At 42.1% G+C, this 12,901-nt stretch overlaps 1 protein-coding gene across 7 annotated transcripts in view; it reads right to left on the reverse strand.

The window, feature by feature from the left end:
• The window catches only part of LOC103818534 (SAM and SH3 domain-containing protein 1), a 530,071-nt gene that overhangs the window by 49,243 nt on the left and 467,927 nt on the right, over nt 1–12,901 (reverse strand). For 6 of the 7 annotated variants that reach the window (XM_050973008.1, XM_050973007.1, XM_009092874.4 and 3 more), the window contains 3 exons: nt 12,587–12,637; nt 12,417–12,466; nt 1,091–1,131 (listed from right to left, as the gene is read on the reverse strand). In XM_050973008.1, coding sequence (XP_050828965.1) covers nt 1,091–1,131; nt 12,417–12,466; nt 12,587–12,637 — 142 coding nt within the window. The remainder of the gene's footprint in view (nt 1–1,090; nt 1,132–12,416; nt 12,467–12,586; nt 12,638–12,901) is intronic. The other variant, XM_030235974.2, reaches the window with a different exon arrangement.

Below are 12,901 nucleotides of genomic sequence, written 5' to 3' on the forward strand. Positions count from 1 at the left end.
AACTAGCAATTTCAGGGCAATGTACATTCTTTTATAATTGCCAATGCTATAGAGGATGGAGATAAGCCAGTAACTTACATATTTTGAATTATAAATAGAAAATATTTTACATCAATTTTGATGTCTGTTGAATTGTTAATGTCAAGCCTAGAAGTGTTTTTGAAGTATTTTGTTGGTTTGTTCTCTTTGACTGAATCACAATTATGCAGCCTAAGCCACAACAGGTAAGTGATTTTCTAGTTTATCTGTGCATATCTATCAAGAAATTAAATAATTAACATACACACACACACATTCTGCTACTTGGCATGAGATCATCAGCTACACCTGACTCTTGCTCTCTGTATGCCTGGACTGTACAAGGCTGGGTCTCCATGTCCACAAGTACCAGATTTCCATATGGACTGATGACCTCAAAGTAAATAATTTGCTCTAGAAAGAAAAATGGGACCTAGCTCAAGGTAAGGCATATATATCCGTGTTCTGCTGAATTAACCAGGGCACATGCTATACAGTTTATGCCACCTACAAATGAACATACTGTGCCTGATCTGGCAGAAATGCTACTGACAAAGAGCTATGTATTTAAGATCTTGCCCTGGATGACCTAGAGCTGAGCTTCCTGACTCTCTGAAATACTGCTTAAGTTTAGACTGTGTGGATGTGTCCCTAGAATAGCATTAAAAGGAAACAAAAAAGAAAAACCTCCCAAATTTATTTTTCTTTTCCAATAAGCAATTTCAGAAACAAAGAAAGAGACTCTGGCATGACACAAACAAAACTAACAAAGAACCCCTATTATTTACAATTTTTGGAATACAAAAGGACAGGCTAGCAGTGATCTAACATGTAAACATTTTCAATTCAATTTAACAAGTCAAAAGATGCATATTTATCACATGACAATGCTAGCTGGGCAGTTTTAGTGATCACTGAGTCACTCAGCATCAAACTGAAAGCTGCTGAGACTAGCCCTCCACACGCACAAATGTTGCTGACTTCTGCCAGCTCTTCACATCCCAGCACAAGCAAAACTCAAAAGCTGTTTAAGAATTCCATGGGAGTATCAAATAAAATGAAATATACTGACCTACAGAGCCTTCTTCTGAACTTGATTTATGAATGGAGAGCCTAGGACACAAAAGAGAAATGGACTTATTGATGCAGGCTTTTCACATTTCAGGGGAGTTGTCTGGTTACAGTAAATTATAGTTTCCAAACAATATATCATGAGCTGTTTTCTCTTCCCTTTTCTACCCAACGCAGCAAGTTGGAAATGAAAACTGAACCTACTGGTCTGACCACAGTAACTGAGTTTCCTTCTGAAATGTGCCTTTTGTGACCAGCATAGAAAATATATACTGACAGAAACCAACAGTTAAGGCAAAGGAGTCCAAGGATTCCTCAGAAAAACAATTATTCACATAGTTTCCCCAGTTGCATTTGCAAAACAGTACTTTTGCTGCCTTAGAAACTGTAGAACTGGGATGCTGCACTTGTTTAGCTGTACATCAATTTTCAGGCTATTTGGTTTGACAATCTGTATAAATATGTGCTCATTACACCTCCAGAAGACACCATGTGGAAGACAGCAGTAGAGATTTAAAGACAAGGTGGAGAAAGTTTGTCCAGACCCTATGAAGTGCAGCCATAACTGACTGGAGACAACAGCTTCTCCCAAATCCCTTCTGTGTGCTTTCTCACCAGTGCATGCTCCCTTCCTCAAAAGCTAGCTGGAGAGACTTAGCCAAGTCCAGCACATGGGCTTTACAAACAACTCACTAAAATAGCAAATATATCTTTTGTTCTTGGTCTTTATGTTCACTGAACCAGTTTTCCAGAATGGATTCCAACTCAGTGCCAACAGTTCATTGTGGGATCTCTGATGAGACAACATCACCCCGCTTCACTGCCTTTTTTCTCTGTCTCCATAAATGGAGCTAACATAAATTACCAAACCTTGCATTACTCTTTGAAACCTCCCTGTGGGAACTGCCATTTAACCACACTGCAGCAAGGCAGTGAAACGACTCCTGCAAGCATCAAGGGCTTTGCTGGAGGCTCCACGTGCAAAGCATCACTGCAGAGCCTTTGCTGTGGGCTCGGCCCTGCGACACGGCAATGTCCCATTGTGTGGTGGCTGTGCTGCAGCCCCGCGGGATGGAAACACACACGGCACAGCCTGGAAACACACACGGCACAGCCTACCAAGGAGACCTCAAACCAAACCATCCCCTGAATGAGGCCGGCCATACAATAACACACACATGACACACTCTTGCTGCTGTCCACGCACATTGTCTGCACGGGCTCTTGAGCTCTCTCAGACCCCCAGCAGAGGGCAATACAGAGTTTCTGATCAATCCACTAAGCCACTCGAGGGAAAATTATAGTTCAAGCCAGGTCGGTGCTTAGAAGAAACAAGCAATTACTGGCCAACATCTTATAAGCAGGAAACACATGCACATCAATTTGCGAAGGTATCATTAAAGGGGAAACGAGACAGTAGACGTTTCAGTGAGATTCGGTAATTCATCCAGACAAGGAAGGTCTGGCATAGTGAAGCTCTGAAATGCTCAGACTGCTCAGAAATTTAATCCAGCAAAAACTGCAAACTAATTGAGGCAAACAGACTTCAAATTTTTAGTGCACCGGGAGGAGGGAGACATTTAGTGTCTTATGGTGTTTACTCTTGAAGGGGGAAAGTCAATAATATGCTAGCAGATGCTAATTTTTTTAAAAGCCCAGTGAAAGGTGAAAAATAGATACCCCATACTTTACAGACAAAAATTTCCAGAAAAAGCTCTTCAACAACACCAGGAATCAATCCAGACATTTCAAAGTAAAGTTCTTAGCAAGTATTTTTCTAAATAAAGGTAAATCAGATTAAAAAAGTACGTGGAGTTGTAAATGGAGATTTTTCTTTTTATGAAAGCCAAGGTCTGTTGGAACTGACAGAATTAATTTGCTACATTTTTTGCAGATGAACATGGACTCCACCCATCGAGCAGTTACTCTATTTATTTTAAATTAATTCAGTATCCATGAAATGTACCAAATCACCATCCTTAGAAAATGAAATCTGTTAATGATCAGAACTCTGCCTCACTAGTGAAATCACCCTTAAAATGGAGAGGCAGTCTCTTGTGCTCTGCGGCCTCCAAATCCATTTTTATCCTTTTCTTATCTTGCACAGTTGCCAAAAACGATGCAAGTAAGCAGCAGGTGTAGCAGCAACATTTGTGATGTGGACATCTGTTCAGTATGAGTTAGCCTGAGGCCACCAACTCATCATAAACTGGCCTCCAAAGAAGGGAAAGGGCAGTAGGAGCAAACATCTGACCCGCCCGAACCAGAGGGGGTGAGGAGAAAAGCAGGATCCACAGCAAGCAGACCACCTTCTCATTTATAACTGATTTAAGAACTATGCTGAGTTTCATCAGAGGATGCAAATTTCAATTATCATTTCACGCATTCCTTCAAGAGGAAATCTTCCATGCCTGGGCTGACCTTGAAAATGCTAACAGCTGCTCTGACGAGATGGAAATGCCAACAAAACTTACCACATAGTGTCTGATAAGGCACTTGCTTTTTAGCTTCACCCGGCAAGTCCAATGCTTAAAAATCCTCAGTGAAATCAATCAAGGATTTTACTTCCTACATGTCCATTGAAAAATTCCAGACTACCTTGGTGTCGCTGTATGTTTGATTTGCAAATTACACTCCCTTACTCTGTTAAATCTGCAGCGCTTCTGTGAACGTGCACTGCAAGTGATTTGTGCTCTTCCATTCACAGACTGATAACTTGTACTGAAAGTTAATGATGCGGTGACACTTGGCAGAAGTTTCAGCACTGTGTGTCTGAAAAGGAGCCAAATGCCATTACTCCACCATGGAGGCCTTCATTTTTGTTGTGGTCTGATGTACAACTTCATTAGCAAGCTTTCACATGAAATGTACTCTGTCACTGCGTAAAGCAGAAGAAATGTATGGGTATATGTTCACACAAAGAAGAACAAAACAAGAGTTACAGCCAGAGGGAAGGACTATTTTCTTATCAGCCCATAATCTCTGGAAGCAGGCAAGAGATGGGGGTCAAAACTTTAATTCATTAATCTCACAAATCCAAAACCATCTCTAAGCCGGTACTTTGTGCCTCTTCAAGCCAAAGTGCTGAAATAAACAAATAAGGAAAAAAACCTCACAAACCCCAAAACTGAAATGGAGCTACTTTTGAGTGTACTCAGATATTACTGCCTTAGAGAATCGATGAGTTTGAGCAGAATTTAGTAAACTACTTCAGGCCACTCAGTGGTCACTGACACAAAATTTAGTAGCAACAGCTGGAGCAGAGAACCTGGACCAGGAACTTGTTGATTAGAAAGACTGGCTTAACAGAAATGAGTTTACATTCTACATTGAAGTGTTCAAGTGCACAAACAAGACAGACACAAAAGTCAGTCTTTCAAATGCTGGAGGTCTGCAAATGACAGCGTACCTGGGGATATCAGGTGGAAAGGGTTGACTGAGAAAAAACCTATATATTATTCCTAAAAGGCATAAGGATGGAAAATTCCAATGGCAGTACGAAGAATACAAAGAACAAATATATATGGGAATGGCTGTACAACCATCATTATTCATGCTCAAGAAAGATAAATTCATACTAGATGTGGTATAGAGAAAGCTGTTAGAATATCAAGGGAACTGGACAGCTGATCTTACAAAAGAAAGCTAGAAAGTTTTGCCTGTCAAATTGGAAAGCTGCAAGAAGATTAACTTACTGCCTATTAATAAATCAAGCACAGGAATAAACAGACTCATGCTGGAAAAAAACTAGAAAAAATAAGCTAACATTTCCTAACTATTTGGACAAACTTCCAGCAGTAGGCAGAGAAAGGGAGAACAACTCAAAAAACTTATTTAATTGCTTTTACAGGAGGCTGCTTGAAAGATAAGAGACCAGACCAGACATCTTAAACAGACCAGATGAGACATCATCATCAGGATTGCCTCTGGAGGGCACTTTTGGTTCTTGTTTTGCAGCCTGGGGGCTTTGTAAGAGCAAATGTCAAAGCCCGACATCTAAAATGGTCTCTGAATCTATCTTTCCATGAAAGTGCTGCAGTGGGGATAACAATGTTGCATCTAAGCAATACCTTTGAAACCTGGAGGTGGTCTCCAAAACTTGGTGTACAAGGAAGACCCAAGGCACACATTTGGGTCACAAGCCAGCTAAGCCTGTATGATTATTAAGACTGGTTTTAATTAGGCTACAGCTTTCCAGTTAACTCTTGACTGATTCTGATCTCAGACAGAAACACTGGGGCTAATCTTTCATAGAGAGTGGCTGATATCACAAGAGACACAGTCATATGTGCCCCAGGAACGTGCTGGTACTCCACAGAACTGGGAATAGAAACAAATGACACCATGCGCTGCTTTCATGAATGTGCCTGTTGATTTTTGAAATCTCATCACTCTCAAAACAGAACAAATATAGGAACTGAAAATGATGGGCATTTATATTTTAAATGCAGATGTGCTTTAACAAATGCCCACGTCTCATTTATGGGCCATAAAATCCACAGGTGCATAGCAGCGTATGATGATCAAACCACCACTGTTACTGCCTTCGATAAACTGATAGTGCCCCTCTCATTCCTTACCAATGATTATTTATAGTACTCTGTGGAAAATGGTTTAGAGATGGGGTTTTCAGTATACAGAATTTATGCATATTCAGAGCAGTGAATAAACCAGTGCAGAAGCCCATGCTGGCTCTGCTGCAAAGCCATTTGGTTATCCGTGTGCATTAGAAATGGCCCACTTACATAATTAGTATGAAAAACTGACAGACTTGTAACTGCTCCTGACTGAATACAAGGTAATTTATCCAACTGGAGCTGGCACAGGGAAGAAAATGGGCCTTTGGTATTTTTATCAAATTTGCATGAACCTGAAGAGAAAGGAGGCCTGCAAGGTTCTGACCTTGCTGGCACCAGTGTGAGAAAGGGATGGAAAGCAAAGAGGTTTCATTCAATTATCTTCTCATTAGGTTTCCATAGCAATGGCTCTTTAAGCAGGTCAAAACTTTCTCAGTGGAAACAAACACTGAGCTGCTTGTGGGCCGTGCGTGTGTATGTGTACTCTGCAGCATCACCAGCACGGGAGTCACCACACTGGTCCCGTGGGCTCAGTCCGCACACAGGCAGCAGGCAGACGGGGGTACACCATGTATTTACTGACAGAATACTTGCTCCCAGCCAGGGGGCAGATAATTGCCAGCTAAAAACTCTTTGAGAGCAAAGAGCAGGGCCCAATGCTGCAGGCAATGCTTCCCCTCCTATCCGGGTATTGCTCACTCTGTGCCATCTCAACTCGCTGTGACAAGTCAGACTTTCTCGTGAAATGTGCCCTTCATACTTCCTTGTACAAAATCACCAGGCTTGAAATCTTCTTCCAGCTGCTCAAAGGCACACTGGTTTCCCTCCTCACGTGTCCCAGGCAGCGTTTGGCTGGCCTCTCATTCCCATTGTGTGGGTTATTGTGGGAGTTTCCTGCCCTACTTCTCTTGAGGAGCTGTTTAAAGGCAGCATGAATAATTTGCCTTTGACTAAATCAGGCCTCAAACAAGTGAAAACAGGGCCATACACATTCACTGATTTTCTTCAATTCCTGCAAGGACAGGGTATAAAAAATGTACCTTAAGTTCAAAAAATTCTTAAGTTAAAAAAATTCTTATTTATTTTTCTTCCAGTATTCCTTTCCATTTTAAAACTATGCAAAAGGAAAAAATTATTCTCTTAGCAATTATATGCAGCCTTTAGCTACCTCAGTTTGGGGGATTTGTTTGTTTTTTGCTTTGTTCTTCTCAGTTTCTACCCTCCCTCTGCCTCACAGCCTCTTTCAGACCTACACTCCTCTTTCTTCGAAGACGAGCTTACAAATACCTGCCAGAATTAAACTGGGCACTCTGAGAAGTTGCCAGAATCTATGCTAACAGAATTTAAACCCCCTCCCCATTCATGACCTGGAGGGATGATTTAATAACCTCCTCCAATCAAATATTGACCTGCAGTTTGGATGCTGCAGGGAAAGAAGACTAGGGAATCAAGTGTTAAAAACTACTGGCAAAGGCCAGAAGATGAGTGTACCAAAGGGGGCAGAACTGAGGCTGGGATGAACCTTTCTGCAAGCTTTCACTGAAAACCATGGTGGAAAATAGGAACACTGAAATGTAGGCTCTCTCCCAGCCTTAGGTTGATACAGAGTTCCAGTTTATGCCATGGGACACTCGAATGGCTGCACTATGGCACATTCATTGCGAAAAATTCTTAAAAACAGATTCAGCCAATCGTGTCTCCTGCAGTGACAACAGATTCAATGCAGGTAGCAGCCACTTGTGCTGTGGCCTCACTGCTAGCCTGCTAACAACCTCGGAGAAAGCCACAACACCAGAGGAGCCTACAGCCCCTGCCGTGACATTCCCAACAAGCCACCAGAGATCTGGCCAGACTGCATGAATGGCACGCATGAGTGGCTTGGTACATCCTGCACACACAGGGTGACAGCCATCCACCCTCAGCAGCAGCTGAAGGAGGGAGCTGAGGTGCAGCTGCCAGAGGCACAGCAGCTCCCCCAGGCCGGGGGAATGCAGAGCCTCTGAGCGATGCTGCCCTGTGTCACCTGCACCCCACACCTGCCTGCTTTTCTCCTCCTGCCTGACACGGATGTTTCTGGCCAGTTCCCTGCTCTGGCAGAGTCTCAGATTTAGGTCTTGAGTATCACAGGGTCAAGAACATTTGAACTGTGCTGAGCCACAGCCTGAGGAGTACAGCAGGATGAATTGTGGCACTTGTTATGAAGGGTGACCATTTACTGGTCAGGAGTGCACTTGAGTGGTACAGTTCAAGAAAGTGCAGGTGATCCACATGGAGGGTGACAATTCATAACACCCACTGCCACATAAAGGTGGTGGTTATGACTGAAACATCAGATACATGACACAGCTGTTACTTCATGCATTGTTTTCATCCTTTCTTCCTCTAGCAAGAAGAGAAATATTAAGAAAATGTTAAGAAAAATATTAGTCTATAGGAATGTCTGTGTCTCATCCTATTTGTATGCAGTGCTCCTGAATTTCTCCCCCACTTCCTCTTCTTTCCCAGCAGATCTCAGATACACCACATCTGAAACACAGCCCAAAGGCTGATGGAGCAAACAGTGACAGCAAACAGATCTATTTCCAAAGAGGGAAAACACACAACTTCCTTTCTGCAACATCCCCCCCAGTTCTTCTAAAAACAGGATGAGAGTCAGGATGCAGAAGCCTGAGTTCAGGGGACTGGGTTTAACCTGGATTTCCTGGCAAACATGCAGAGCTCATCAGTCTGTCATGTAGACCTGAATGCTCAAAAATGGGAACAGGCTAAAACTTGGGTTTCATTGTTTAAATGCTCTGTTTACAATTATGAGAAAACCCTGCTCAGTCCCCTATCTGAGTAAACATCCTTGGGGTGTTGCCATCTCTTTGAAATAATAGGAATTGTATATACAATACATCCCCAGATGAACATGGTATGGGGTCAGAGAAGTATCAGTAATTGCTAAAGAACACATTTACTGCATGTTTTCTACACTAACAATTCTTCCAGCAAAAGCAGAAGTCAATGCGTCTCTACAGAAGCACCTGTGGTTCTGGGGAGATTTCTGTTTAAAATTAATATCACTGCTAAAGATGCTGTAGCCACTTTTCTGAAGGCACACTGAGAAACAGCAAAGTTACGCTAGCACCACAATTGTCAGAGAGACCACAGTTTAAAAGATGGAAATCTTGGAAAGGGCAGAGGAAAGTGGAATTTATTATTCAGAGAAGAAAGCTACAAACACCTCATTCCATGCTCTGCATTATTTGCTGAATATGACATAACTTAGAAACCTGGCAAACTGTTTCAATTTACAGAAGGAACTCCAGTAAGGCCAAAAAACCAGAGCAGTTGTGAAGCAAAGCTTGAACAAACATGACTTTGTTTTCTGTTGTTTATGGCTAGCTTTTCAGGCTACATCAGTACCCTCGCTGCTATTCACATAAATCTCAGAGGGTTTTGCCTCTGAGTGAAGATTTTTCTTTCTTTGTCAGAACCAGCCAAACAAAAGGCATATTTGGTAGGGCACATATAACACCGAGCAGGTTCACATACGCAGTCTTTTTTGGTAGCTTCATTTTATTAACAGGAACAGTGTTGCTAGCAACAGTGGAAGGTATTGCCCCAAATGACCTAGGGGGTTGTGGGGGGCAACAATGACTCACAGTGACAAACACTTCTGCCTCCAGGCTGATTTAATCCCTCCTGCCTGCCTACAAGCTCTGCTGCTGCTCATCTGTGTTAGAGCACACCACTCACTAGTCAGATGCTTGTTGAGCAACTTGCTGGACTGAGGGCATTGACTAATTCTGCACTGACTTTACACCAGACTGGGCAGCAAGGTTAGTAAGACTCAAGGCAAGACTGAACATACACTTCTTGTCCACACAAACAGGATTTTTTCCTACCACAGACCACCAAGATTAATCTGTTTTCAGTGTGGTGTACAGTGGAGCCTGTTGGGCTCTCTCTTCCAGCTGAGCAGAACAGAAAAGGAAAACCAAACCAGGTTAAAGCAAACATTGCTCTTCCCAGGTTCCCTCAAAGCTTCTTTCTGTCTGGAATGTCTAAACTCTGGCAAATTAAACAACCATCCAGATGTGTTATTTTAAGACTTTAGACTTTGGTAGCCCTAAGCTGTAGGGTGTGCCGGCAGCAGTGCTGGGTGAGGGTGCTACTGAGAGTGACCATATTCCAGCCAGACACTTGCTCTCTCCTTGTTTTAGTACAGATTTTTCCTTGGGACTGCCCTTATTTTCTAAAGCAACCTGCTCAGAACACCAGACCAGAAACAACTCATTTCACCCTAGGAAAACATTTGGACTTTCAATACGTAGAATTATGACTGTTCTTGGATAAGCTCTTACTTGTAGAAGAGTACTCAAAAAACCACTTTTTCCAGCTCCTGAAAGTCTGTGTGTTGAGTTTTGAACAAATCTTTCCTTTCGTCCCCCAAATCTTTTGTGAATATGAGAAACCAACGTACATCTACACCAAGTTTCATATTTGGCAAACTAGTCCTCTTACAACAAAAGAAGTTTTGTAGAAGGTTTACCACACATCTTTCCTGCAGCATGAGAGAGACATAAAAACTGTGTCCCCAAAGGGACAAGCTTCCATGTTTAGTAGCATGCTCATACAGAAAATTCAGATGAAAGCCCTATACTAAACGCCACAATGTTGTTGGCCCTGGGGCCAACAAAACATCCTTCCCTGAAAAATATCAAATTCAGCATGTTAGTAGCAAATACAGGTGTATTGATACAGGACGGGCTTGAGCTGGTCATTTTCCTGCAGATCAATTTTATGAACCCTGCCTCCCTGGAAGGGGCAATTTCTGTGAGAATTGAGCCTTCCAGGCTAGAGGGGTGAAACCAACACTGATGTGGCAGGCTGTCATAAATAGGCACTGACTTGTATAATTTCAGGTTTCAATAATTTGTACAGAACTGAGTAGATAAAATTTATTATTTTCAACACCTTGTCCAATTATCATGTGTCACATGGCCTTGCTTCTTATTGTGCAAGTATCTGGCACAACCTGTCCTGCACCAGTTTCATATATATGATCAGGTTAATCACATACACCGTTCTACAAAACCTCAAATGGCACACTTCCATTCTTGAAAGGTCCACAAAAATCACACGTCCCTTTCATCTGAACTAAGATAATTTCCTTTCAGTGAGACAAATGGGCTGTCTCAGAGGAGTCACTCAGGAGATTTTTTGCTGATATTGTCTCCTCACTCAGTTATTTGTGGTAGAACACCTACATAGAGGCACAACTTAGGAAGCTGGCTAAAACTGGTAAGTGAAGTTTTTTCTGAGTTGTATGCTGTTCTCTTGCAAGAGCTTCATCTCTTTATTACCTGAGGTAGGATTATGATATTTACCCATGGGTAAAGTGCTTTGAGGCTGAGAGAGAAGTGGTATGATTACAGGATAACCTTGCAGGTTTACTTCCCAGATTACAGCTCCCATCTACTTGGCACTTCTGGTTTCATTATGATGTTGTAGAGCCACGTATCCTTCAAAGATTCTTTCCCATATATGAGTATAGGAAGCACAAAGTATTAAACCCTAAGACTTCTAGGCCTTCTCTTTTACAGCATGCGATATGGGGACAGTGATGGTACCCTAGGTAATTCACCTTATCTGTCTTAGGCTGCTTTGAAAAGGAGCATCTACCTCAAGCAAACCATCTTTGCTTTTCTCTCTGAGTGATGAAGGAAGAGAAGGCACCTCTAAAAGGCAACATATCACTTTCTGAGACCTTCAGCATGAATCAGTTTCCAGACAAGCCCAAAGGAAGCCCCTAAGTGGTTGTTCACTACCACACAACTGACTTCTATATGGTCAGTTCCCAGCAAAGTCCCATACACCACATCCCCCAAAGATTGCTCTGGGAATGACAGTCCTACTGAACTAGCAAAAGCAAGAAACATTCCTATTACTGCCCAGTGATGAATCACTCGAGGATATTCAAATGTGGGACTGTGAAACCATACAAAAGCATGTCCCATCACAAATGGATTCCATGTAGTCCCTCTGAACTCGTCCAGCTGGCATGACCCCATGGAAGTGCAGGCAATTGGACATAGAGTGTCAGCTGCCTTCATGCACCACTGCACGTTACCCTCCGCAGCAGGGATCCAAGATCTTGGGATCAAAGGAAAGAGGCACAGAAAACAAGCACACACATTGCAGCAGGAGGTGACAGTAAACAGAAACCCTCTCAGTCCTCACAGAGAGGTTTTCATTAAGGACGCTAAAATTAAAGCTCCTTTTAACTTGGTTTTAAGTACTTTATGCCCTTGGCACCTTCTTCAAAAGCACAGTTACAAACTCAGGAGTGCACAGGAAAAGGAACACGATGGAAATCTGTAACTCTCCCTTCCCCTCACCTATATATTTTTGGCTGCATTTAGGTTTAGTCAAAGAAAGTAATTTTTAAAGCAGGCATAATTTGCAGAGAATGTAAAATCACTGATGTTCCTCAGAAATGACTAGCAGTCATCTCGGTGTAGGCACACCCCAAGCACTCACAGAAAAGAGAAACAATAACCCTCCCTTGACAAAAAACCACAAAATAATAGAAGGCCAAAAGTGAAGAAGAGAAGGAGGAGGCTCCAAAACAGGTTTCATTTATGGTGTCTGTATCTGAAATCTAGGTAGGTAAGTACAATCTAAAATTAATTTACTCCAAGGAAAAATAAAACATACCAAATTCCCAATCCCTCCTTTCTCACTTTCTGTGCCTTCACTTACTTTCTTTCAGTGTCAGGTGTTGATGCAGTGCTGCTGAGACCAAGTGACTCCTGCAAAAGAAGACATGCAGCACTGAGAGCAGACACTAGAGAAACTTTTACCCACTTATGCAGAATATCAAATCAAAGAACAAACAAACAAAAGTTGATGATCAAAATCTAAGCGCTTACCTCAATCTGGGATCGCAGCTGTAGAGATGTGGGGCTGGTATCAGGTTTCTCCTAAAATACAACAAATATCAAGTTAATGAAATATCCAAACACCAGAAAGAAGAAATATGAAGGGGAAAAAAAGGGAAAACACAGTAACAGAACCAAGAACTATTTCAAAACAGTTCATACAGGAAACATTAACTACTCTAGAAAGAACTGCTTGCAGGATAAATTCTGAAATAATCCAGTAAAACAGCTGATTTCATACTTATCACTGCAGAATACAGAAAGTAAAGCTGCCAGACAGAAGTCATTAAAAACAAAATAGAAAGA

The sequence above is a fragment of the Serinus canaria genome, chromosome 3 (assembly GCF_022539315.1).
Source record: "Serinus canaria isolate serCan28SL12 chromosome 3, serCan2020, whole genome shotgun sequence".
NCBI lineage: Eukaryota > Metazoa > Chordata > Aves > Passeriformes > Fringillidae > Serinus > Serinus canaria.